General features: G+C 39.7%; 1 protein-coding gene across 5 annotated transcripts in view; it reads right to left on the reverse strand.

The window, feature by feature from the left end:
* The window catches only part of Phka2 (phosphorylase kinase regulatory subunit alpha 2), a 123,028-nt gene that overhangs the window by 69,826 nt on the left and 25,299 nt on the right, over positions 1-27,903 (reverse strand). For 4 of the 5 annotated variants that reach the window (XR_005498059.2, XM_008773195.4, NM_001395639.1 and 1 more), the window contains exons 2-7: positions 10,922-11,080; positions 6,290-6,337; positions 5,151-5,319; positions 4,195-4,277; positions 3,002-3,082; positions 1,624-1,722 (exon numbers count right to left, since the gene is read on the reverse strand). Coding sequence is in view for 4 of the 5 variants with exons in the window: in XM_008773195.4 (XP_008771417.1) it covers positions 1,624-1,722; positions 3,002-3,082; positions 4,195-4,277; positions 5,151-5,319; positions 6,290-6,337; positions 10,922-11,080 (639 nt within the window). In the remaining variant the exon portion in view is untranslated. The remainder of the gene's footprint in view (positions 1-1,623; positions 1,723-3,001; positions 3,083-4,194; positions 4,278-5,150; positions 5,320-6,289; positions 6,338-10,921; positions 11,081-27,903) is intronic. The other variant, XM_008773197.4, reaches the window with a different exon arrangement.

Raw genomic sequence — 27,903 nt, forward strand, 5'->3', positions numbered from 1 at the left:
AGTGTTTTACAGAGGAGGAAAATTCAGAAGATTTCATGAGTGGTCAGACAGAATACTGATAATTAGTTTAGTTCCAGAATCTTTTAAAGGTTATCAGAGGTACTATAATAATGACTTCAACAATAGCTAGATTAAGAACTATAAAATTAGGAGGTTAGAATTATAAGGAAACATTGGGGAGAGTAAGGGAGCTAATTTTGAGATCTAGTATGTGTACAAACATAGGCTAGACACCTGCAAACCTGAGCTCATTAAATCCTCCATATGAAGATGGAGATGTGGTATTATGCCAATTTAATACACAAGAACTCTGAGATACAGGATTCAAGCCCAAGGTCAAGCAGTCAGTAAGTGCTCAAGCTAGGATTCTAACCCAGCTTATTATTTTACCACTAGACTATATATCTATTAAGCCACATATCATTATTCCTCTATTCATGTAAACTCTAAGAAAACACTGGATACCTCATTAAGAACTATGCTTGGCGGGGGAAATGGAATGAACTGGAAGGTAGAGTTAAGTTGAATGGAACCCTTCAGAAAAAAACCTTTTTAGAGTCAACTGATTCTTGGCTCAGTTCTTTAACTATAGTAATGAATCACTTAATACTGAGTGGTATAGTCTGAGAAATAAAGCATTAGATGACTTCTCATTGTATAAATACTTACAAACACGTATAGGCTGTCTGGTACATTCTGGTCAATGAGAGACAACATACACTGATAGCACAGCATATGCCATTCCTCACTGACCAAAGTGCAACTATAAAGTACATGGCTATAATTGCTCCTTTTCAGGGTTTCTCAGCCTAGAAACACAAATTCCTATTGAAGCTATTTACAAGTGTTTGGGGTTTAGTTTATTTGGAGACAGGGTCTTATATACCTTAAGCTAGCCTTGAATTTAGTAATTCTCTATGTAGCGGAAGATAAGCTTGAACTCTGGTCCTCCTGCCTCTCCCTCCTGGGATTATAGGCATGCACCATCATACATGGTTTGGTATCTGACTCACCTTACTCCCAGCATATAGGATGTCCATACTAAGTTTGATCATTTGCTACCAAATAAGGACTTTGCTTAATGGCATCCCCTACACTGCCCCAATTATTTTTCTCTGTGATATGAATTTGCCATCTCTTTGATTCTCATTTCATCTTTCCTCTCACTCACTCTGCACACGATGCCTCCTCACCTCAAGTGAAATACCACTAGTGAGACACTCCATTTAGAATGGGAGAGCTCCCAGGAAATGAATCTGTGAGAAACCCACTTATATACTAAAAACAACAACAACAACAACAACAACAACAACAACAACAAAGATGACAGATTTTTGCTTCTAGCAAAACCAAGATGCTTTGGCTGTTAGCTCAACACACAGAGAATCATCATGGCTTATGTGTGTATAGTACTTTCTGGCTACAAAGTAATTGGGCAAGTTGCCCAGGTTCATGTACTCTGATCCTTACTCTGAGGCAGAAGAGAAGATGCCTACGTAAATGCTTGCCTTATGAATGAGGAAGCTGAATCACAAAGAAGTCAAACCAGTAACCAGAGTGGGGATCAACCCTTTCCTGGCCAGGGATTCTTCTTCCTTACTTTCTGAAGCTCTAACTGGTTACCTGGCAGTGCTCAACTTCGTCAGGCAGGACATGGATCACCGATTTGCGTCCTCCATGGGCTCCAAAAAGATCTAGTTCATCAATTGCTTCGAGTGCTGCCTACAAAAATAGGTAAGAATTATTTTCTTTTTAATAAACACACATGCATACCAATGTGGCACTCTTTTTCATTAAGCAATCTAACATACATGTTTCTCCTAATGGCAATGAAGAATGTCTTTAAAATCTAACTAGAGTCCTATTGTCATGGCCTCTCTTCATTTTTAGTAGTTCAGATCTTTTCAGTAGGACACTACTCATTCTATGAATAAGAAGGAAAATATTTCCTCATATGAAATTAATATTCTACCAATAGATGGAATATTAACAAGTCTATAACAACATGTGTAGGGCACTAAAATTAACTCAGAATTGGCTTTTGTTTCACCTATTTTAGCAGTTAACTTACTACATGGTTAATTGAGAACATTGGTTTTTTGTAAAAAAGTATATTTTCCGTCAGTTTGCTAAAACAGAACATAGTCGTTGTTTCTTTTAAAACTGTGTGGCTCTGGAGCCTTCATGCTGTCTAAGCAGTTCAAGGCCATGTTGAGAAGGAGGTGGAAGGAGGGACACTAAATGTGATAGCAAGAGCTTCACGCCACTGGCTTACAGGCTGGATGTGCCCCATGGGTACACGGTGTTTGGCTTTAAGAATCTTCTCCTGTCACTCTCCTTTTTACCTTCTGTTCATTCTTCATGCACTGTCCTGCCTTGTCTCATCTCTTCCCTTCTCTTTCTCCTTTTTTGAACAGAGATGCACTGTACTGTTTGGTCGGCCCCAGACTCCTGGGTTGAAGTCACCATCCTGCCCCAGTACTCTAGAGGCTGGGACTTAAGTCACATATTACAGTGCTGGCTAGAAGAGCATTGTTCTAAATGATTTTGAGTTGAAAAACTTTCAGGGAAAGGTCCTGGCATTCTTATTATTATCTCCCTTTCACCCTGCTAGCTTTCGATCTGGCTAGCTTCACTGATTATTGCTACTTATCTGATCTTGTAGACTCAAAGATGTACATCTCATACTCTTTAACATGACCTAGAGAGGGGACTGTCCATCACGAGGACAGCTTAATAGCAAGACCTTGGACACATGGGTGACACACCAAATAGTAAGGGCAGAACATACTTATTTTTCTGTCACATGCAGATTTGGAAATCTATTTTCTTGACCTTTAATTTCACTTGGCTGGGATACAGGTGCCACTTCGATTTCGTATACTTACTGCTGGCTTTTGAAAAAAGAAGTACTAATCCTATTAAATCCAAATTCCTAAAGAAGGGAAACAGGCCAAGCAGTAAACACACACAGAAAGAGAGCAAAGAGAGCAAATGTCACCTTGGCCATTCCCACTGAGCTTGCATTCAATTCTGGAATGCCCTGATTGGTCTTATCTCCACGTTCCCACATTCCATAATCCTGGGGGAGAAAAGGGCAGCTATCAGATGTGGGGGAGTAGTTGAGAAATACTATGGAAAGGCAGTTTCTTTATGTTCGCACACATACAATGAAACATGAATGTAGCTTCTGAAAGGCTCTCAACTGTGGCTTTATGTACTCACATTTTGTTCTTGATCAATTTCAGCCTAGGTAACCTCTGTACTGAATTTTAGAAGAAAATATTCAAATGGAATAAAACAGACAAACACACCCTGAAGGTTTATTTCTAAAAGGCACTAATTTGTAACAAACTCAGTTTGCAGTGAACAAATTATTTTACTTACCTTAAAATCAAAGGGTTACCCCTCTAATTGGCCAATGCCTTTGGACTTACTTAAAATAATTTCAAAAGCTATTTTTAGCATTACCTCTTATTTAAAAAATAATGTTTAGCAAGTAACTGAGGCTAAGGTCAAAAGTGACACACTGAACATACATAGAATTAAAGATCCATTGATATGAATTAATTCAGAATACTGTCACACAGAAGACTCAATACATGTATACCTAAATTTTGGCGATTTATCTTTTTATTAAAAAAACTCAACTATCACATATTGTTTCAAAAATGCAACATACACGATGGAGAGAGCAAAATACAACAAGAATCAAAACCAATATGGCTGCTGAAACATGACCTGAGCAAATAAGGCACCAATAGACACCAATAGACATGCTAGCACAGAAGGGGAATGGCTCATGAAGCCTCAACAATAAAGAACTACAGACAACTCGGGAATACTGACTATGGAAGAAACAGTCTTCCCCAGCAAAGAGCATACCAATTGGTTATCTAACATGAAATGGTCAGTCCTGAAATTAATTATACATACAAATAACATTAGAGAGGTTGGGCAGGTTATATTTATATATTAAATGTGTGTGTGTGTGTGTGTGTGTGTGTGTGTGTGTGTGTGTATACACAATTAGAGAAAAAAGGCCATGAATTTGAAAGAAAGGTGGTATATGGGAAGGTTTGAAGGGAGAAAAGGGACAGAGGAAATGATGTAATTATAGTATAGTCTCAAAAAATCTTTAAAAAAAAGAACAGGGTGAGGCCAAAATTACCAGTCTTCAGTATGGAAACTTACAGCAACTTTATATGCAGCCTCTATGTAGAAGACAAGATTCTGTATGAAGGCCACTTCGTCGAGGGTAAAAATAATACGCAAACCTAATAAAGAAAAGCAGTGAGGATGGGAAGGGATATTACAACAAAGAGAGTTGCCAGTTAGATTCAACAATTATTTTGCTAACAAATAAGTCTTTTTTTTTAATCACATCTTTACTTTTCTTACTGGGCATCAACAGTTAATTCTGAGGTAAGTCCCACGGCTGATATCTAATCTCAGAAAGAAGAAGGGAAGTAACAGCAAAAACAGGGAGTGCAGTGAGCTACACTACCGCAGGTCTACCTAAGGGACTAAGGCGTGTGCCTCTGGAGCATGTTGTTTATGCAGAGAAGATACTGACAAAACAAAGATTCTAGCTCAGAAATAGCAGTGGCACTGTCCCCAGCCTTCAGTGAGACAAAGCAAAAACTGTACATATGCCCAGGTAGAGGCGAATTTCTGCCTGCAGGTCTTAGACCAGTCTCCTCTATTTCCTGCCATACCACAGACACAGATGCACATAGGGAAGTATGCTTTTCCTCTGCATAACCTACTACTAATTCTATATTTGTAGTAACCTTGGTGTGTTCTGCATGTGTCTCTCTGAAATTCAGTGTTACTAATGTGAAAGTACTAAGATGTGGCGGCCCATATGAGTTTAGGCTCTGCGGGTCCTCCTTTATGAAAGAGGCTTCACACAGCATTCAGTTCTCAATTCATCTGCCATGTGAAGACACGAGTTTCTACTTCTTTAGAGGAAGAAGCTCTTAGCAGACAGCTGAACTTGTTGGGATCTTGGACTCTTCAGCCTCTAGAGCAATGAGAAAATAAACTTCCATTCTGCTTAAATTTCTCCATCTTGGTATTTTGTTATATTACAACGGACATTTCCTCCCTTCACTTTTTCATTTGTCACTCAAATGGCCCTGGCTTACCTGAGGCAGTCATCTGGGCCAGGAACAGGAGGAAGAGGGAGGTGGCATCCACCTGGAGGTGGCCCCACTGGTCATCACCCACCACAGTGCTGCATGTGGCAGTGTTGTACTTGGCATGTAGACTGTCCTTGGTACTCTGAGTATGCTTGAACTTCTCCACTTTATCCACCTGACGAAGAAGGCAAATTGGCTCCACACACGTATACAGGGTCACAGCTGGCAGAAGTCAGATCTAGGGATAATCACTGATCTACTAGACCTCTCTTACCTGTGATTTCTGCGAGCCAGGAGAATGGAAAGTAGCTGCTAATGACCGCTATATATGGGCCACGGTGAAGAGTCTTCTTACCCCTTTAACGGAGATACCTCAGCCCACAGAGTTTTTAGAAAGCTCTGCACAGGTGAGGTCAAAAGGGATCCTTGTCTACAGACTCTCAGCAGGGGTACATGGTAGGTTGTCAAGGACATAGCGAGGGGGAGGAAAAGAACCTGTCTAAATTTCAACTTCTCTTTTCTTAACACACTGAAAAGCACAATGTCTTTGGATATTCCAGTGAAGGGTGGATGGCATCACATGCATCTCTGAAGCAGTGCAGAGTCTAGTGTAAGGGTCTATGTATAGTACGGCAATGAACTCTTTCATCTACCCTACACTGAGGATATCAGCAAATGATGTCAATTTTAAGAAATGATTTAACTTACTTATCTTTTTGTGTGTGCGTGTATGTGTGTGGGCATCCCTGTGAAGCTAGAGAACAACTTGTGGAAACTGTTTCTGTCCGTCCAGCATGTGGATCTCAGCACTGAACTCTGGCCTTAAGGCTTGGTGATGGGTGCCTTGACCCACTAACTCATTCCCAATAATGACTGTCTTTTAAAGGCTCAAGCTCTCAATCTGAGGTAAAAACACACAGAATATATAAGAAGTAGTGCATGGCTTTCTGAGTGGTTTTAATATTGTTTTTCTTTTTTATACACAGAAATCTCTGAAAGAGGGTCTTTGAAGAAATTGTCCTTTGAGACAATGGTTCTATAGCATAATAAAATTATTGAGGATAATTTTAAAAAGAGAAAGTACACAAAGTATTTCTGTTATACTCTAATGTTGTGTAGGTACAAGTTTGTCACATTTCACCTACCTGCCTCATCATACACTGGAGAAGACCTCGCATCAGCTTCACTACGTTCTGTAGAAATAAGATAGTATCAGTTACAGTTTCTTGCTTTAAGAAATCTGATTACTCCTTTGAGGCCAATAAACCAGCGTTGTCTGGCAATATTCCACAAAAGATAGATCCCAACTCTACGTAAATATTCTCATTGTTCACATTACTGAGACTTTCACTCCACCCAAAATAAGTATACAAAATGATTTATCCCAAATAAAAGGGTTGATCAGATGCATCTCTGGGTTCTGGAATTCAGTGACTCCCAGATGACATTCTTATGAACTCAGTATTTTGGAACTCTATGTTACATTTCTTAGTAATTTATTTTGTTACACTAAGGACGAATTAAGCCTACCGCGTCTGTCCAAAAGTAATGCTATTTTGCCAAAAGAGCCATTTGTGACACAATTATTGGACCATCGAGCAAAGTTCTTACACAATACAAGTGGTAGCCAAGGTTTTCTTTAATGGTGTGATTATTAATAATATGGCAACTGATTACTAACACCACCAGCATTATTATTAATCATATAATACATTAATTAATTAATTAGCTGTCACATCCAGGCACTATGAAAGACACTTAATGTCTATTATTTTGAATTCCAGCACTAGCCTTTTGAGTTGAGCAGTACTTTTACCCCAGTCTCTAGATGAGGAAGCTGAGCCTGAGGGAGATGAAGTAACATTTCTTAACTTTCCGTGACGACAAGGGGAAGAGAAAAACAGAGCCTTGATGATCAGACAGCACAGACTGAATGTTCCCACTTATAGGCATGGGCACATCAGGGCACATACCATGCCTTTTAGGGGCCAGCAGAGTAAAGGGCCTGAAAGTTCCTGGTCAGTGAGGTCTGCAACTTAGACCTTCCCTCCTCTGAAGTACTAGCATGCTCTAATATAATTCCAAGTTTTGTTATAAATTCTGTTGAGACAGAAAAGGTAAACTAAGCACTGTTATAATTCTTACAGGGTAGACAATGTATAAATTGTCAACTGAGTTCCCCTCAAACAACAACAACAACAACAACAACAACAACAACAACAACAAAAAACACCCCTACTCCCCATGAGAAGAAATGCAATGATTTCCAATTGGAGTGATATTGTCAATCCCCTGTAGTAGGAAAACATCTGGAAATGTGAGGATGGGGGTATTTCAATCCTAACAATTACAGAAGTGAAGAATATTGAAACTTAAGGATCTGTACCAGGGTCCCTAAATGTCCCCAACTACATGAAATAATATCACACAATGAAAGAGTATGTTCATCAAGCTCCATGTGCCCCTAAATTAATATTACTTGAAGATTCCCAGCGATTATTATTTTCCATAATAAAGGGTGATGTTTCCATTAGTATTTATCATTTATTGTGGCAGAGTATTACTATGCAGCCCTCAATGTTCAAGAACTCACTATGTAGACCAGGTTGGCTTTGAACTCACAGATATATCTGCTTCTGCTTCCTGAGTAGTAGGATTAAAGGTATATACCACTATGCCTGGTCCTACCTTTTTGTTTATTAACTACATATCAAATAGGAAAAGACATTAAATATGAAACACTGTGGTCTGTTTGGGTTTCGGTATAGGAATAGAAAATTTAATCAACCTTTGTGTGTGTATGTATGTGCAAGAGAGAGAGAGAGAGAGAGAGAGAGAGAGAGAGAGAGAGAGAGAGAGAGAGAGAGAGACAGACAGAGAGAGACAGAGAGAGACAGAGACAGAGAGAGAGAATATATATATGTATATATATGTATATATATGTATATATATATAGTGGGGTTTTCACGATTCTGCTTCAAGTTTAATAATTAAGACATGGAGACATCTGTAAGTTTAAAGCTGTTGGGTCTTTTGCTCAGGCAGACTCAACTACCCTCTAACTTAACTGGACTTGTCTGCCATTCCCTCTCCCCACATGGTTCTCACTGCCTGCTTCCTTCCCCGCTCTATCCAAGTCCTGCTTTCCTGCTGGTACTTCTGCCCTAGCTCCAGCTGCCTGCTCTTACGTAAAAAAGCCACATTCCCTACTCAACCAGTTGGCTTTGGGGGTCTACTTGGGGAAGGTGACCTTCCCCATGGCAGTTTGCCTTTCTTTTAAAGTGACATTAACAGATCCTGCTAGCCTGGCTCTACTGGTTCCAAATAACAATTAACACAGGGCAACTGACAAGGACACACTTTTTCAAATCCAGAAAATACAAGTTTTGTGAGTCATCCCTCCAAGGGGGCTGGGATGTGTAAGAAGACACTTGATGTCAAATTATTATACCAGCAAATAACTGATTCACTCATTACATCTTTCTAGAAGAGCATTCAGTGATTTTTATTTGCAATTTTAAAAAACTTTACATTCTTCAAAAAACTAAGTGATTTGGTCAGCTCAGTAACAAGCCTTGGTCTGATCTAAACTTTGTTCCCACAAGATAAGCCTCCTTTCTGAGCTTTCCCAGTTGTCAAAGTTCCTGCATGCTGTTTATCACTCAGGCCCATTCTGCCTACTGTAACCAAGCAACACTGAGTTGTCAGAACTTTGCCTGGGCCCAATCGTCCAGTAGCTAAGATGGCTACCCAGGAACATATGGATTAAAGACAAATCCCAGGAGCGAGGTGATCAGTTGGTACAGTGTGTGCTTCTCTGGTGTGAGGCTCTAAGTTCAATTACCATCCCCTATACTCCATCTTTATAAAGATAAATCTCCAATATTCTCCTGACAGTGTGATTATAGCTTTATATTTCAGTGTTCCTTACTGTGTGGTTTCAGACCCAGGGACAAATGATTGAGGTGCATATTTTACATAACAAAGTAGATCTGGCCTCTAGGTTTTTCCAGCATCCCCCAATCCCTTCCTAGCATACCCAGCCCTGACCCTTGAACTTTCCAGCCCAGGGGCTGGGCTGCCCGTACCCAGAGGCTCCTCACTATATAATCCAAACATTGTGGTCTCTCTCCTGCTTTCTCTTCTCCTCTTCTCTTCTCTTCTCTTCTCTTCTCTTCTCTTCTCTTCTCTTCTCTTCTCTTCTCTTTTCTTCCCCTCCCTTCCCTCCCCTCCCCTCCCCTTCCCTTCCCTTCCCTTCCCTTCTCTTCTCTTCTCTTCTCCTTCTCTTCCCCTTTCTCCCCCCTTCTCTTCTCCTTCCTCTTCCCCCCCCGTGTGTGTGTGTGTGTGTGTTCACGCACACACACACTCCCTTTCTCTCTTTTCACTGCCCCCCTTCCCCTATGGCGACTTCCCTGGCCTCAATCCAGTGAACTCACCCAAGAGCAGCTTCCCGATAAACCTGCCTTTAATATAATCTAATGTAGCTTGAATTGGCTCGTTTCACCAGTGATGAAGAAATAAGCACCTATAACCTGAACACTATGATTCGAAACATTTGAAAATATTTCCTGTGCTCAGAGTAGAATATTTACCATAGTAATTGTCTTATTAGTATCGTGATTTCTGATTTTGGAAATTATTTTTTCCTGTACCGGGGATTGAACCCAGGGGCTCTAGCATGCCAGACAAGCATTTTACCACTGAGTTACATCTAGCCCCTGACTTTAGAAACCTTAATAAAATACCTTCATTGAGCTATATGGCAAATAACACAGGCACAAAAATTAAATAATACCAATTTGGCTCAAATCTAAAGGGTGAATATGAATTAATAAAACTAATTTCATAGAATGATGCAAACTCAAAAGTGTTAGCTTACAGATGGTTCTGCCATGCTCCTTAGGGACCTAGCAATAGCTTATGTCATCACTTGCCACTACCAGGTGCAGCTGGCATATAAAGGGACTGCTCTGCTTGCCACCCCAGCTCCCTCTCTCTGTTCCCAAGTGTCGTCCCCTATTCCCCCCCACACACTTTCTGTCTTTCTCTGTGCCCATCCTCTTTTCTGGCCTCATGGCTCTGCTCCTGTGTGGTCTCTCTACCTGTCTAGTTGTCTGCCTCCACCCCTTTCTCTAGATCTCACGCCCCTCCCTTTCTCGAAAGAAACCCTCTTATACCACATTGTTGCATGGAGCAATTTCTCATAGGGACACCTTGGCATAGGCCCATAAGGTACTATTATATTTCATAAGAGAAAGGCATTGTTAAAGGAAATTTCAAAATTGCTTTAAGCAGTGGCAACAACATTTAGATAAATATTCTTTGGAATGTTGCCACTGTGAAAAGCACATGCTTTGGGATATTGAGCTCTGATACACCAGCTGTTCCCCCCAGCCAATTTGGTACCCAACAGGAGGAGTTGGTACATGTGGTAGATGGCCATACGTCTACTTTTCATAAACAATCATATTAATTTACAATATTTTTCACATATATAAGAAAACTGTAATTACTTAAGCATATTAAAATGTTGGGGGTAGAAATTTGGATGTTTTCCATTTAATGTGATTGGTTATTTTATCATTTTATTATCTCGAACACAAAGATAAAATTTGTGTGGTTTCAACCATCTGAATGCCTTCACAAAGCATTCTGTAGCAGAAATGAAGGGTGGGCCTGTACCCTAACTGTTCCACACATACAACGATTTCCTCATATGTTCTCTAGCTCAAGAAAAGGTACTGAGCAGACAAGACACTGGTATAAGTCATTATTACCTGTTCCAATTCATAGGCCTTGGCTTTATCCTCATCACGGTCAGCATTCTTACGGTACGCCATGCCCAGGCCCCAAACAGCCAGTATGCTATAGATGTTGTCCCGTACCCAGGCATCCTTCTGGTCATGGCTAGCTGATAACAGCCCAGTGACTGGGTTCTATTAGAGAAGGGAAAAAATGCTTAACATTATCCTTCATAAAGTCTCATACAATTAGTGTTTATCTATGGAAGTAGATGAGAACCCAAGAGCAAAGAGCAGAGACCTAAGTTTCTCTTCTCTGCATCTCAGATGCTTCATTCGCATAATAAGGAACTTTCTCATTCTTTTTTTTATCTTTATTAACTTGGGTATTTCTTATTTACATTTCAATTGTTATTCCCTTTCCTGGTTTCCGGACCAACATCCCCCTAGCCCCAACCCCTCCCCTTCTATATGGGTGAACTTTCTCATTCTTATGTTCTTTATTCAACCTCCAGACCAGACCATACTGTCATAATGGATAACAGAGAAGAAAACACCAAACAGAAAAGCTCTACTAGACTTTACCAATCTGTATATTATAAACTTCAGGTCTGTTTGGCCTTCATGTTGATAAAGCACTGAACCTTGGAGTAAGATAGCTGTATTCAGGGCCCTGATTCACCTCCCAACTCTGTATATGCAGAAAAGATGCCAAGCCTGTCTGGACTTCAGCTACCCTGTCTGCAATCCAGACACTTCATCCATTTGAACAGAAGATGCTATGCAGAAGGGCGTATGGGAACCCTCACTAGATGGGAAATCACTGATGTATTCTACAAAGGCAGTGGAGTCAACAAAATGTTTGGACCTTCCCATGGAAAGTTATACACAAATGTGTGTAGAAACATTATTCATAAATGATGAAAGTAGAAACAAGTACCTAGCAACTAATGAGTGAATAAAACATTTCCCATTCTTTTTATACTATGTATATGAATATTTTGCCTGCATATATGCATATACACTGTGTACGTGTACACATAGTACCCGCAGACGTCAGAAGAGAGTGTTAAATTCCCTAGAACTGGAGTTATAAGTGGTTTTAAATCATGTGGGTACTGGGTCCTCTACAAGAACAAGTGCTCTTACCACTAAGACATCTCTCCAGCCTGGTTTCTCTTTTCTTTATAATGAGCATTAAACTTAATTGTGGCAAAAGATTTACAACCCCATGATTATACTAAAAACCAGTTGTATACTTCAAATAAACAAATTGTATAGTAACTAAATTATATGTCAATGAAGCTATTTATTTTTGAGGGAACTAGGGATTGAACCTGAAGCATCATACATATTAGGAAAACTCTATCACTGAGCTATATGCCAAGAACAATTTATTATTATTAATTATTATTATTATTACTATTATTATCATTCAAGCCTTTTTACAGTCCAGTCATTATACTCCTACAGGTCTACCCTCCCACATTTCCTCATCCCATTCCTTTGCGCCCCACTGCAGTATCCAAGAGGATATGCCCATCCCCCCCGCAACTGCCCACCAAACCTCCCCCATCCCTGGGGCCTCAAGTCTCTAGAGGGTTACATGCTGCTTCTCTCACTAAGACCAGACCAGGCAGTCTTCCCAGCCCAATATTTTTAAAGCCAATACTAATAAAAAAATTCTGAGCCCCAAATAAAATGGTTAAGAAATGTGTCACATGAAGTCAGCTGACTTCTGAAAATATACAAAGAAATACGTAATAAAATATACTTTTACAATTAGAACCTTGCCATCTTAAAAAAGCATGTCTTGTCAGCTTAATATATTACACGTACACCTATCCACTGGTTTTTGTGAGCCACTCAAATGGATCTACGTCTTTAGAGGTCTTGGGTCTTTGCTTGACATTGCTATGAGTCTTAGCTAGAGGTTTTTTTGTTTCAACAAAAACACGATGATCAAAAATTTAGTTGGCAAGGGAAGGTTTATGCAAGTTATATATCCAGATCATAGGCCATTAATGGAGGAAGTTGGGACAAGAACTCTAGCAGGGCTGCAACCTGGAGAAAGGAGTGGATGCAGAACATGGAGATTGCTGCTTACTGGCTTGCTCTACATGGCTTGCTCAGCCTGTTTTCTTTATGTGTTTTCCCCTTTGAGATAACATTTTTATTGGATATTTTGTATTTACATTTCAAATGTTATTCCCTTTCCTAGTTTCCCATCCATAAGCCCCGTATCCCATCCCCCTCCCCTTCTTCTATGAGGGTGTTCCCCTCCACAACCACACCCCCTTCCTGCCTCCCCACCCTGACATTCCCCTACACTGGGGGGTCCAGCCTTGTCAGAACCAAGGAATTCTCCTCCCATTGGTGACCAACAAGACCATCCTCTGCTACATATGGGTCTGTCCATGTGTACTCGTTGGGTAGTGGTTTAGCCCCTGGGAGCTCTGGTTGGTTGGTATTATTGATCTTATGGGGTTGCAAACTCCTTCAGCTCCTTAAATCTTTTCTCTAACTATTCAAACAGGGATCCTGCGTCCTCAGTTCCATGGTTTCCTCCTAGCATTCGCCTCTGTATTTGACATGCTCTGGCTGAGCCTCTCAGGAGACAGCTATATCCAGTTCCTATCAGCATGCACTTCTTGGCATCAGCAATATTATCTAGCTTTGGTAGATACACGTGCACGCACACACACACACACACACACACACACACACACACACACACACACACACACACACACACACGCGCGCGCTGTATCCCAGGTGAGGCAGACTCTGAATGGCCATTCCTTCAGTCTCTGCTCCAAATTTTGTTCCCATATTCCTTCCTATGAATATTTTTGTTCTGCCTTTGAAGAAGAACTGAAGCATCTGCACTTTAGTTTTCCTTCTTCTTGAGCTAAATTAATGTGGTCTATGGATTGTATATTGGGTAATTCAAGCATTTGGCTAATATCCACTTATCAATGAGTGCACACCATGTGTGTTTTTTCTGTGATTGGGTTACCTCACTCAGGATGATATTTTCCAGTTCCAACCATTTGCCTACGAATTTCATGAAGTCATTGTTTTTGATAGTTGAGTAGTACTCCATTGTGTAGATGTACCACATTTTCTGTATCCATTCCTCTGTTGAAGGGCATCTGGTTTCTTTCCAGCTTCTGGCTATTATAAATAAGGCTGCTATGAACATAGTGGAGTATGTGTCTTTGTTGTATGTTGGAGCACCATTTGTGTATATGCCCAGGAGAGGTATAGCTGGGTCCTAAGGTAGTGCAATGATCAATTTTCTAAGGAACCTCCAGACTGATTTCCACAGTGGTTGTACCAGTTTGCAATCCCACCAACAATGGAGGAGTGTTCCTCTTTTTCCAAATCCTCCCATCATCTGTTGTCACTTGCATTTTTGATCTAAGTCATTCTGACTGGTGTGAGGTGAAATTTCAGTGTTGTTTTGATTTGCATTTCCCTGCAGACTAAGGATGTTGAACATTTCTTTAAGTACTTCTTAGCCATTTGATATTCCTTAACTGAGAATTCATTGTTTAGCTCTGTACCCCATTTTTAATAGCGTTATTTGAGTCTCTGGAGTCTAACTTCTTGAGTTCTCTGTATATTTTGGATATAAGTCCTCTATCAGTTGTAGGATTGGTAAAGATCTTTTCCCAATCTGTTGGTTGTTGTTTTGTCCTAACAACAGTGTCCTTTGCCTTACAGAAGCTTTGCAGTTTTATGAGATCCCATTTGTTAATTCTTGATCTTAGAGTATAAGCCATTGGTGTTTTGTTCAGGAAATTTTGCCCAGTGCCCATGTGATCAAGGCGCTTCCCCACTTTCTCTTCTATTAGTTTGAGTGAATCTTGTTTTATGTGGAGGTCGCTGATCCACTTGGTCTTAAGCTTTCTTTGTACAGGGTGATAAAAATGGGTCAATTTGCATTCTTCTACATGCTGACCTAAAGTTGAACCAGCACCATTTGTTGAAAATGCTGACTTTTTTTTCCCCACTGGATGGTTTTAGCTCTTTTGTCAAAGATCAAGTGACCATAGGTGTGTGGGTTCATTTCTGGATCTTCAATTCTATTCCACTGGTCTATCTGTCTATCTCTGTACCAATACCATACAGGTTTTATCACTATTGCTCTGTAATACTGCTTGAGTTCAGGGATAGTGATTCCCTCGGAAGTCCTTTTATTGTTGAGGATAGTTTTTGCTATTCTAGGTTTTTTGTTATTCCAAATGAACTTGAAAATTGCTCTTTCTATCTCTATAAAGAACTGAGTAGGAATTTTGATGGGGATTGCATTGAATCTGTAGATCGCTTTTGGCAAAATGGCCATTTTTACTATATTAATCCTGCTAATCCATGAGCATGGGAAGTCTTCCCATCTTCTGAGATCTTCTTCAATTTCTTTCTTCAAAGGCTTGAAGTTCTTATCATACAGATGTTTCACTTGCTTGGTTAAAGTCACACCGAGGTATTTTATATTATTTGAGACTATTATGAAGGATGTCATTTCCATAATTTCTTTCTCAGCCTGTTATCCTTTGAGTAGAGGAAGGCTACTGATTTGTTTGAGTTAATTTTATGTCCAGCCACTTTTCTGAAGCTGTTTATCAGGCTTAGTAGATCACTGGTGGAATTTTTGGGAACACTTAGGAATATCATCATATCATCTTCAAATAGTGGTATTTTGACTTCTTCCTTTCCAATTTGTATCACTTTGATCTCCTTTTGTTGTCTGATTGCTCTAGCTCGTACTTCCATATTGAATAAGTAGGGAGAGAGTGGGCAGCCTTGTCTAGTCCCTGATTTTAGTGGGATTGCTTCAAGTTTCTCTCCATTTAGTTTAATGTTGGCTACTGGTTTGCTGTATATTGCTTTTACTATGTTTAGGTATGGGCCTTGAATTCCTGATCTTTACAAGGTTTTTATCATGAAGGGGTGTTGAATTTTGTCAAATGCTTTCTCAGCATCTAATGAAGTGATCATGTGTTTTTTTTCTTTGAGTTTGTTTACACAGTAGATTATGTTGATGGATTTCCATATATTGAACCATCCCTGCATCCCTGGGATGAAACCTATTTGGTCATGATGGATGATCGTTTTGATGTGTTCTTGGATTTGGTTTGCAAGAATTTTATTGAGTATTTTTGTGTTGATATTCATAAGGGAAATTGGTGTGAAGTTCTCTTTCTTTGTTGGGTCTTTGTGTGGTTTAGGTATAAGGGTAAGTATGACTTCATAGAAGGAATTCGGTAGTGCTCCTTCTGTTTCTATTTTGTGGAATGGTTTGGACAGTATTGGTACGAGCGAGGTCTTCTATGAAGGTCTGATAGAATTCTGCACTAAACCCACGTGGTCCTAGGCTTTTTTTGGTTATGAGATTTTAATAACTGCATCTATTTCTTTAGGAGTTATGGGACTGTTTAGATGTTTTATCTGATCCTGATTTATCTCTGGTACCTAGTATCTATCTAGAAAATGTCCATTTCAAACAGATTTTCCAGTTTTGTTGAATATAGGCTTCTGTAGTAGGATCTGATGAATTCAGAATTTCCTCAGATTTTGTTGTTATGTTTCCCTTTTCATGTCTGATTTTGTTAATTTGGATACTGTCTCTGTGCCCTCTGGTTAGTCTGGCTAAGGGTTTATCTATCTTGTTGATTTTCTCAAAGAACCAGCTTCTGGTTTTGTTGATTCTTTGTATAGTCCTTTTTGGTTTTTACTTGGTTGATTTCAGCCCTGAGTTTGATACTGCCTTCTACTCCTCTTGGGTATATTTGCTTCTTTTTGTTCTAGAGGTTTTAGGTGTGCTGTCAAGCTGCTGATATATGCTCTCTCTAGTTTCTTTTTCGAGGCACTCAGAGCTATGAGGTTTCCTGTTAGCACTACTTCCATTGTGTCTCATAAGTTTGGGTATGTTGTACCTTCATTTTCATTAAATTTTAAAAAGTCTTTAACTTTTGTCATCATTTCTTCCTTGACCAAGTTATCATTGGGTAGAGCATTGTTCAACTTCCATGTATATGTGGGCTTTCTGTCGTTATTCTTGTTATTGTAGACCAGCCTTAGTCAGTGGTGATCTGATGTGATGCATGGGATTGTTTCAATCTTCTTGTATCTGTTGAGTCCTGTTTTGTGACCAATTATATGGTCAATTTTGGAGAAAGTACCATGAGGTGCTGAGAAGGTGTATTCTTTTGTCTTAGGATGAAATGTTCTATCAATATCTATTAAAACCATTTGTTCATAACTTTTGTTAGTTACTCTGTGTCTCTGTTTAGTTTATCTTTCCATGATCAGTCCATTGATAAGAGTGTTATTATCATGTGAGGTGCTTTGGGCTTTAGTAAGGTTTCTTTTGTGAATGTAGGTGCCCCTACATTTGGAGCATAGATACTTAGGACTAAGAGTACATCTTGGTGGATTTTCCCTTTAATGAATATGAAGAGTCCTTCCTTATCTTTTTTGATAACTTTTGGTTGAATGTCGATTTTAGTTGATATTAGAATGGCTACTCCAGATAGTTTCTTGGGACCATTTTCTTGGCAAATTGTTTTCCAGCCTTTTACTCTGAGGTAGTGTCTGTGTCACTGAAGTGTGTTTCCTGTATGCAGCAAAATGCTGGGTCCTCTTTATATATCCAGTCTGTTATTCTATGTCTTTTTATTGGGGAACTGAGTCCATTTATGTTAAGAGATATTAAGAAATAGTGAATGTTGTTTCTTGTTATTTTTGTTGTTAGAGGTGGGATTATGTTTGTGTGTCTCTCTTCTTTTGGTTTTGTTGCAAGGAGATTCCTTTCTTGCTTTTCTTTGGGTGTAGTTTCCCTCCTTGTGTTGGAGTTTTCCATCTATTATCCTTCGCAGGTTTGAATTTGTAGAAAGATATTGTGGTAATTTGGTTTTGTCATGGAATATCTTGGTTTCTCCATCTCTGCTAATTGAGAGTTTTGCTGGATACAGTAGTCTGGGCTGACATTTATGTTCTCTTAGGGTCTATATGACATCTGTCCAGGATCTTCTGGCCTTCATAGTCTCTGGTGAGAAGTCTGGTGCAATTCTGATAGGTCTGCCTTTATGTTACTTCATCTTTTTCCCTTACTGCTTTTCATATTCTTTCTTGTTTTGTGCATTTGTTGTTTTGACTATTATGTGACAGGAAGAATTTCTTTTCTGGTTCAATCTATTTGGAGTTATGTAGGCTTCTTGTATGTTTACCGCTATCTCTGTCTTTAGTTAGGGAAGTTTTCTTCTATAAGTTTGTTGAAGATATTTATCTGCCCTTTAATTTGGGAGTCTTTGCTCTCTTTTATAACTATTATCCTTAGGTTTGATCTTCTCATTGTGTCCTGGATTTCCTGGATGTTTTGGGTTAGGACCTTTTTGCATTTTACATTATCTTTGACAGTTTTCTTTCATCTATCTCCTGTATTCTATTGGTGATGCTTGCATCTATGACTCCTGATCTCTTCCCTAGGTTTTCTATCTCTAGGGTTTTCTCCCTTTGTGCTTTCTTTATTGTTTCTATTTCCATTTTTAAATCCTGGATGGTTTTGTTCAATTCCTTCACCTGTTTGGTTGTGTTTTCCTGTAATTCTTTACAGGATTTTTGTGTTTCTTCTTTAAGGACTTCTACTTGTTTACTTGTGTTGTCCTGTATTTAAGGGAGTTATGTCCTTCTTAAAGTCCTTTATCATCATCATGAGATGCGATTTTAAATAAAAATCTTATTTTTCCGGTGTGTTTGGATATCCAGTATTTGCTTTGGTGGGAGAAATGGGCTTTCATGATTCCAAGTAGTCCTGGTTTCTGTTCCTTAGGTTCCTGTGCTTGCCTCTCGCCATCAGGTTGTCTCTGGTGTTAGCTTGTCTTGCTGTCTCTGACAGTGGCTTGACCTTCCTGTAAGCCTGTGTTTTAGCATTCCTGTAGATCTATTTTCTTTCAGCCAGATATGGGAACAGAGACCTGCTCCTGGGTTTGTGCATCTTGAAGCCTCCAGGCGGGTTTTTGCCTATGGCAAGAGCAGAAAGCCAATTTTCAGGAGCGCTGATACACCCGAGAGCAGAGGTAAGTCCAACAACTCTTCTGCTCCAAGTGACCAGCCTGTTGGCCTCAGGACACACAAAGGCAGAAGTCATTTGGTACAGGACACTTTCAGTTTCTGGCTGTGCCTGGAGCTGAACTGGTCCCACATCTCTGTACCCAAATCCCTTGTGAGGAGACAGCTGGTCTCTCAGAAGTGCAGACAATCAATCCTGAGAGCTCAGGGGAGACTGCCACTTTTGCTCACATTCCTGGCTGAAGAGGGACTTGCCTAGTGCCTTCTGGATAAGGGAACCTAGGAGCAGTCAATAGCAGGAACATTCTGGTTTCTGCCTGAGCCCAGAGCTGAAAGCCAGTAGCCTGAAGCTCTGACACACCTGAGAGTAGAGGTAAGACCAACTCTTCTTCTCAGCCTGCTTTCTTATAGAATCCAGGCACCACTCACAATAGGCTGGGCCCTCTACCACTGCTCACTAATTGAGAAAATGCCTTACAGCATGAAGTCATTTCCTTATCTGAGGCTCCTTTGTCTCTGATGACTGTAGCTTATGTCAAGTTCGCACACAAAACCAGCCAGCAGAGTATGCAAGTAGAGGGGCAAGTTCAACATAATGGACAGCTCAGAAGGACATTGTCTAGCATGCACTTGAGGAATGAGGTTCAATCAAAGCATAAAACAAAACAACAACCATTATTCAGGAGATACTATATCATCTATAGGAAGGCTCATGAAATATTCTACTGAGTAATTTTGAAAGGATACTGCCCAAGTATTAGGTAAAGAAAATATTTGCTGCGCGTCACAGGGTCCCACCCAAGAAATTAAATATTTGGCTTTCTCTTTTAACCAATTTTTACCTTGTATGAAAATATCTAAAACTTGACAGATAATATCTGTAGGAGCAACAACATTCAATGCACTAAAATAGTTCTCCAGCTGACAATTCTAATGACTTTAAAGTCAATGATAGCAAAAGTCTTGAAGGTCTGAAAGTGCAAGTATTAGTCCAATAGTGGATTACTGAGTCTAAAAGAATCACTATTTGACAGAATCACCAACATTATATGCATAGTACATGCAGTTTTATCTGTTCTGAGGCCTGTTGGGTAAGCTTGTGACAGGAGAGCATCAGGAGATCCTAAGTAAGAAATCAACCTCTTCCTGGCATGCCCACTAACCTTGAGTCTTAAGGAGTGACAGCTTACACTGTCAAGGGTCAGTGTGGCTTAGATTATAAAACATCACTGTCATGTTAACTGAACATCATGTCTTTTATTCTGCTTCATTAACCCCCACCTTAGTCCATCTTCATCTAAGGCTAGATTGTGTGTGCCATTTGTTTACTGAGAAACAGGCTCGAGGTTTTAGGGGAACCTCACACTCAAAACTAGATGCAGAATCTATGGAAAATCGGGGTGTTACTACACTCAACAAAAAGAATACTTTCTGATTTGCTCACTGCTTTAAATCTATAAAACATGATGCATTATACAACGACATTTGGGAATTTCCATTCAGTGTGACTAATAAAATCTGAGATGTCCATAGACTTGGAGATACTCTGTTGTACCAGGTTCTGCTGTCCTTTCTAATAAAGATGTTTTAAAGTTCTGGTATGCAAATGTGGGGGCTATGTGACATCAATCTGCCAGACAAAGACAAATGCACATTACAAGGAGGAGGGGGATAGATTTGTCTAGAAATCTGGTTGTGGGGAGGTGGGGAGGATCTTGGAAGAGTTAGGGGAGAGGGAAAAATAATCAGAATATAATGTATGAAAAATCTAATGTCAATAAAAACTAATGTCAAATAAAAACTATTTCATTATAACTAAACCCTTATATAATAACAGAAATACATGGCTATATTCATATGACTATATCAGCTTTTCCCTTTCTCTTTTTGGTATGTTGCTTACTGCTTATTTTAACAATTGGATGGACCCAGTCCATGTAACAAACCTGTATATATTTTCCTCATTGTTTTGTGCTATTAAACTGGCTATCATATATTAAATATTACAATAAAGTGATACATATACATATGCTTTGGTATAAATTCTTGCTAACACAGAGACTTTTTGTTGGAAGGTGTCAGTTTTTAATGACAGGAATCATAGGATCACTGCTTACCTGGCATTTCTCCTTCAACAGAACCTGATGAGATTCCCCTTGATCATCTGAAATAACTCAAACTTAAGAGCTTAGAGCTGCAAACTATTTTATGGTAAATATACTCAATGATGCATCCAGGGATCTACCTTTATGATATCCATTTTACGACTACGAAAATACAGCAGCAAAGTTCTTAAAGCAAACGTTGTTTTTAAGAGCAGTTTTATTCAAATAGGCTTCATCATCACAATCTGACGGCATCCCAGAGGTTTTCACCCTAGCACTCTTATAATGGGGATAATGGTTTCGGCATACACACATCACTTTGTAGCTAGAGAAAAACAACAATAATAGTGAAGGGACTTGAAAGAGAAACCTCTCAATAATCTAAAGATAGCCACAAAACAGTGCTTCTCAAAGATTTCACGCATGGATTTGCAGGTTACTTTCCAGATCAAATCTATAATCAGGATCCACTGTTGTGGCATAATTTACCTTGAATCCGAGTCAACTTCTTACATACTCTACATACTGATGTATATAGATACTTTGGGGTTAAGCCTTCATTTAACATTTAGAGAGGGAAGAACACAAATCTTACCATAATATTGGCTTTTGCTTGATGTTCAGAATGATGGTTGTTTCAGCATCAATTTAATTCACAGCTAGCATGCTAACATCTTAAAAGATAACCAATTTCAGCTCTGTATCTCAACATTCAGTATAATATTTGCAAGTAACCTAAAGATAATGGCTATTGACAGGATCTACATATACATATTTTTAAAATAAATATTCTTCCTGTAAATAACATTTTAACATTTTCAACTTTTGTCAGTTTAGTGGGTGTAAAGTGTACTACATTACCACACTTAGGTTTATTTTATTTCTTTGGCTTTTGTGAGGGGCACTGGATTTGCTCTTCCACTAGTTTAACTTCCTATTACTTTTCAATGAGGCAATATTAACACAACTTTTCATGTATTATGCTAAGAGCACAGGCTCGGGGGAAGAGAGCGGATCACCCAGGAGTCTACATACCAAGGCCACAGGATAGACTGCCACCTCTGCACACCTCAGCCCACATCCCTGGTCCAAGGGGAAACAGGACAGTGCCTCTGGACACAGGGATACAGGAACAAACAGCTGCCAGTACCCGAGGTTCTGGTCTGCGTCCAGGACCGAACTGAACCGGCCAAACAGCTCCCTGCACCCAAATCCCATAGGGGAGAGAGCTGGACCCTCAGAAGTGTGGACACTCCTGAGAAGTCAGAGGAGACCACCCTCTGCCCACATTCCTGACCCAAGAGGAAATCGCATAGTGCCAACTGTGCCCACTGGGTGCAAGGACATACATGAGCAATCAGAGGCAGGACCCTTTGATTCCTGCCCCCACCTAGAGCTGGAAGACAGTCTCCAGGAGCACCACCACAACTGAAAGCAGAGGTAAGACCCACTTTTCTGCTACCAAATGACCTGCCTGGTGGATTCAGGACACACAAAGGCAGAAGTCCTCTGGGTCAAGGCACTTCCTGTTCCTGGCTCTGCCCGGAAGTGAACTGATACCATCCCACAGTTCCCTGCACCCAAATCCTGTGGGGGAGAGAGCTGTACCCTCAGAAGTGTGGATACTCCTGAGAAGCCAGAGGAGAATACCCCGCACACCTCATAGTGGGATCTCATAGTGTCAACTGTGCCCACAGGGTGCAAGGACATATACGAGCAATCGGGGCAGGAGCGTTTGATTCCTGTCCCTGCCTAGAGCTGGAAGACAGTCACCAGGTGCACTGACACACCTGAAAACAGAGCACCTGTTCTCAGGAAAGGCTGAAAGAAAACAGGAAAACAGGTCACAGGAGTGCTGACACAGAGGCCTACAGCAGGGTCAAGTCACTCTCAGAAACAGCAGGACAAGCAAATAAGAGAGACAACCCAATGGCTAGAGGCAAGCACAGGAACCTAAGCAACAGAAACCAAGACTACCTGGCATCATCAGAGCCCAGTTCTCCCACCAAAGAAAATAATGGATACCAAACATACCAGAAAAAGCAAGATTTAGATTTAAAATCACATTTTTTGATAATGATGGATGACTTTAAGAAAGACATAAAGAACTACCTTAGAGAAATACAGAAAAACACAAGTAGACAAATAGAAGACGATAGAGAGGAAACACAAAAATCCCTGAAAGAATTACAGGAAAACACAACCAAACAGGTGAAGGAGTTGAAAATGGAAATAGAAACAATAAAGAAAGCACAAAGGGAGACAATCTGGAGATAGAAAAATCAAAGGAAGAGACAAGGAGACATAGATACAAGCATCACCAACAGAATAAAAAAGAAGAGAGAATCTCAGGGGCAGAAGATACCACAGAAAACATCAACACAACGGTCAAAGATAATGTAAAACTCAAAAAGTTCCTAGCCCAAAACATACAGGAAATCCAGGACTCAATGAGAAGATCAAACCTAAGGATAATAGGTATGGAAGAAAGCGAAGACTCCCAGCTCAAAGGGCCAGTAAATATCTTCAACAAAATCATAGAAGAAAACTTCCCTAACCTAAAGTAAGAGATGCCCATAAACATACAAGAAGCCTACAGAATTCCAAATAGATTGGACCAGAAGAAAAATTATTCCCATCACATAATATTTAAAACCCCAAATGCACAAAACAAACAAACAAACATATTAAAAGCAGTAAGGGGAATAAGGTCAAGTGACATATAAAGGCAGACCAATAAGAATTATACCAGACTTCTCAGCAGAGACTATGAAAGCTAGAAGATCCTGGACAGATGTATACAGACCTAAGAGAACACAAATGCCAGCCCAAGTTACTGTATCCAGCAAAACTTTCAATTAACATAGATGGAGAAACCAAGATACTCCATGACAAAACCAAATTTACACAGAGAGTGTATCCAAATTCACAAAATCAGAAAGGAAAAGGGACGCATAACAACAGAATAAATACATTTAAAAAAATCATCAGATCCTACTACAAAAGCCTATATTCCGCAAAACTGGAAAATCTGGAGGAAATGGACAATTTTCTAGACAGATACCATGTACCAAAGTTAAATCAAGAACAAATAAACCATCTAAACAACCTCATAACCCCTAAAGAATTAGACACAGTTATTAAAAGTCTCCCAACCAAAAAGAGCCCAGGTCCAGATGGGTTCAGTGCAGAATTCTATCAGACCTTCATAGAAGACCTCATACCAATACTATCCAAACTATTCCACAAAATTGAAACAGATGGAGTGCTACCGAATTCCTTCTATGAAGCTGCAATTACTCTTATACCTAAACCACACAAAGACCCAACAAAGAAAGAGAACTTCAGACCAATTTTCCTTATGAATATCAACGCACAAATACTCAATAAAATTCTGGCAAACCGAATACAAGAGCACATCAAAACAATCATCCACCATGATCAAGTAGGCTTCATCCCAGGCATGCAGGGATGGTTTAATATACGGAAAACCATCAACGTGAGCCATTATATAAACAAACTGAAAGAACAAAACCACATGATCATTTCATTAGATGTTAAGAAGGCATTTGACAAAATTCAACACCCCTTCATGATAAAAGTCCTGGAAAGAATAGGAATTCAAGGCCCATATCTAGACATAGTAAAAGCCATATACAACAAACCAGTAGCTAACATCAAACTAAATGGAGAGAAACTTGAAGCAATCCCACTAAAATCAGGGACTAGACAAGGCTGCCCACTCTCTCCCTATTTATTCAATATGGTACTCAAAGTCCTAGCCAGAGCAATCAGACAGCGAAAGGAGGTCAAAGGGATACAAATTGGAAGGGAAGAAATCAAAATATCACTATTTGCAGATGATATGATAGTGTACTTAAGCGACCTCAAAAGTTCCACCAGAGAACTACTTAACCTGATAAACAAGTTCAGCAAAGTGTCAGGGTATAAAATTAACTCAAACAAATCAGTAGCCTTCCTCTACTCAAAGGATTAAAAGGCCGAGAAAGAAATTAAGGAAATGACACCCTTCACAAAACTCACAAATAACATAAAATATCTTGTTGTGACTTTAACCAAGCAAGTGAAAGGTCTGTATGGCAAGAACTTCAAATCTCTGAAGAAAGAAATGGAGAAGTTCTCAGAAAATGGAATGATATTCTATTCTCATGGATTAGCAGGATTAATATAGTAAAGATGGCCATTTTGCCAAAAGCAATCTACAGATTCAATGCAATCCCCATCAAAATTCCTACTCAATTGTTTATAGAGATAGAAAGAGCAATTTGGAATAACAAAAAACCCAGGATAGCGAAAACTATACTCAACAATAAAAGAACTTCTTGGGGAATCACATTCCTGACCCCAAGCAGTATTACAGAGCAATAGTCATAAAATCTGTATGGTATTGGTACAGAAACAAGCAGATAGATCAGTGGAACAGAATTGAAGACCCAGAAATGAACCCACATACCTATAGCCACTTGGTCTTTGACAAAGGAGCCAAAACCATCCAATGAAAGAAAGACAGCATTTTCAACAAATGGTCCTGGTTCAACTGGCGGTCAGCATGTAGAAGAATGCAAATCGATCCATTCTTATCACCAAGTACAAAGCTTAAGTCCAAGTGGATCAAGGACCTTCAAATCAAACCAGATACACTCAAACCAATAGAAGAAAAAGTGGGAAAGCATCTCGAACACATGGGCGCTGGGGAAATTTTCCTGAACAAAAACCAATGGCTTATGCTCTAACATCAGGAATCAACAAACGGGACCTCATGAAACTGCAAAGCTTTTGTAAAGCAAAAGACACTGTCATTAGGACAAAATGGCAACCAACAGATTGGGAAAAGATCTTTACCAATCCTATATCTGATAGGGGGCTAATATCTAAAATATACAAAGAACTCAAGAAGTTAGACTCCAGAGAGTCAAATAATCCTATTAAAAATGGGGTACAGAGCTAAACAAACCATTCTCAGCTGAGAATTATCAAATGGCCAAAAAGCACTTAATGAAATGTTTGACATCCTTAGTCATTAGGGAAATGCAAATCAAAACAACCCTGAGATTCCACCTCACACCAGTGAGAATGGCTAAGATAAAAAACTGAGGTGACAGCAAATGCTGGTGAGGATGTGGAGAAAGAGGAACACTCCTCCACTGTTGGTGGGATTGCAGACTGGTACAACCACTCTGGAAATCAGTCTGGAGGTTCCTCAGAAAATTGGACATTCTGCTACCTGAGGACTCAGCTATACCTCTCCTGGGCATATACCCAAAAGATGCTCTAACATACAACAAAGACACGTGCTCCACTATGTTCATAGAAGCCTTATTTATAATAGCCAGAAGCTGGAAAGAACCCAGATGCCCTTCAACAGAGGAATGGATACAGAAAATGTGGTACATCTACACAATGGAATATTACTCAGCTATCAAAAACAGTGACTTCTTGAAATTCATAGGCAAATGGAATGAACTAGAAAATATCATCCTGAGTGAAGTAACCCAATCACAGAAAAATACACTTGGTATGCACTCATTGCTAAGTGGATATTAGCCAAAATGTTCGAATTACCCAAGATACAATCCACAGACCACAGGAAGCTCACGAAGAAGGATGACCAAAGTGCAGATACTCCCACTCCTTCTTAAAAGGGGGGAAATATTCATAGGAGGGGATATGGAAGCAAAGTTTAGATCAGCAACTCAAGGAATGGCCATCCAGAGCCTGCTCCACATGTGGCCCATACATATACAGCCACCAAAAGTAGATAAGATTTATGAAGCTAAGAAAGTGCAGGCTGAAACGGACTGGATATAGATCTCTCCTGAGAGACACATCCAGAGCATGTCCAATACAGAGGTCAATGCTAGCAGCAAACCACTGAACTGAGAATAGGACCCCCCTTGGGGGAATTAGAGGAAGGACTGAAAGAGTTGAAGGAGCTTGCAACCCCATAAGAATAACAATACCAACCAACCAGAGCTTCCAGGGACTAAACCACTACCGAAAGTGTATACTTGGACTGACCCAGGGCTCCAACTGCATATGTAGCAGAGAGTAGCCTTGTTGGGGTACCAGTGGAAGGGGAAGCCCTTGGTCCTGCCAAGGTTGGGCCCCAGTGCAGGGGAATATAGGGGAGGGCAATAAGGGGGATGTATCGGGGGATACCGGCATGGGGGAGGGGAGGGAATGGGGGGTTATGGATAGGAAACCAGGAAGGGGAATAACCTTTGAAATATAAGTAAAGAAATATATCTAATAAAAATTTTAAAAAAAGATTTAAAAAGGAGCATAGGCTCTATCTAGATAGTCTGTTCAAAACTCTACTAGAAAACAGATGTGATGTTGAGTAAATGACTTCAGTATGTCTCTGTACAGTGGGGATTATACCACATATCTACCTTATGAGGCTTTAACCTTGTAAGGGTTAAATAAATTAATATGCATTAAGCACTTTGGAATATTTCTGATATATGTGAACAATAACTGTTCAATGTTAATGGAAGAAACAGCCTTTACTCAGGTTATTTCTTTTTTATGTACTCATAATTTGAGGTAATAAAGATACATTGCCAGGAGAAAAATTCATAGAGTATTGTATAACCACTATTGTAATTTTCAAAAGAAGGTCTGGGGGTACTCCCTTTTATCATTACTGACAGTACTACTAATTATCTCCCCTTTCTCAGATGTGATTTCACTGTTTTCCTCTAGGAACCCAGGATACTAAGCAGCCTGTCTCTAAAATATTGTCTGACTCATGGTAGTGGGACAGAGAGACAACTGCTCACAACAGTGAGTTCTCCATAAAGGTGTGACAACCCA

Source organism: Rattus norvegicus, chromosome X (assembly GCF_036323735.1).
Source record: "Rattus norvegicus strain BN/NHsdMcwi chromosome X, GRCr8, whole genome shotgun sequence".
In the NCBI taxonomy this organism is placed as follows: Eukaryota; Metazoa; Chordata; class Mammalia; order Rodentia; family Muridae; genus Rattus; species Rattus norvegicus.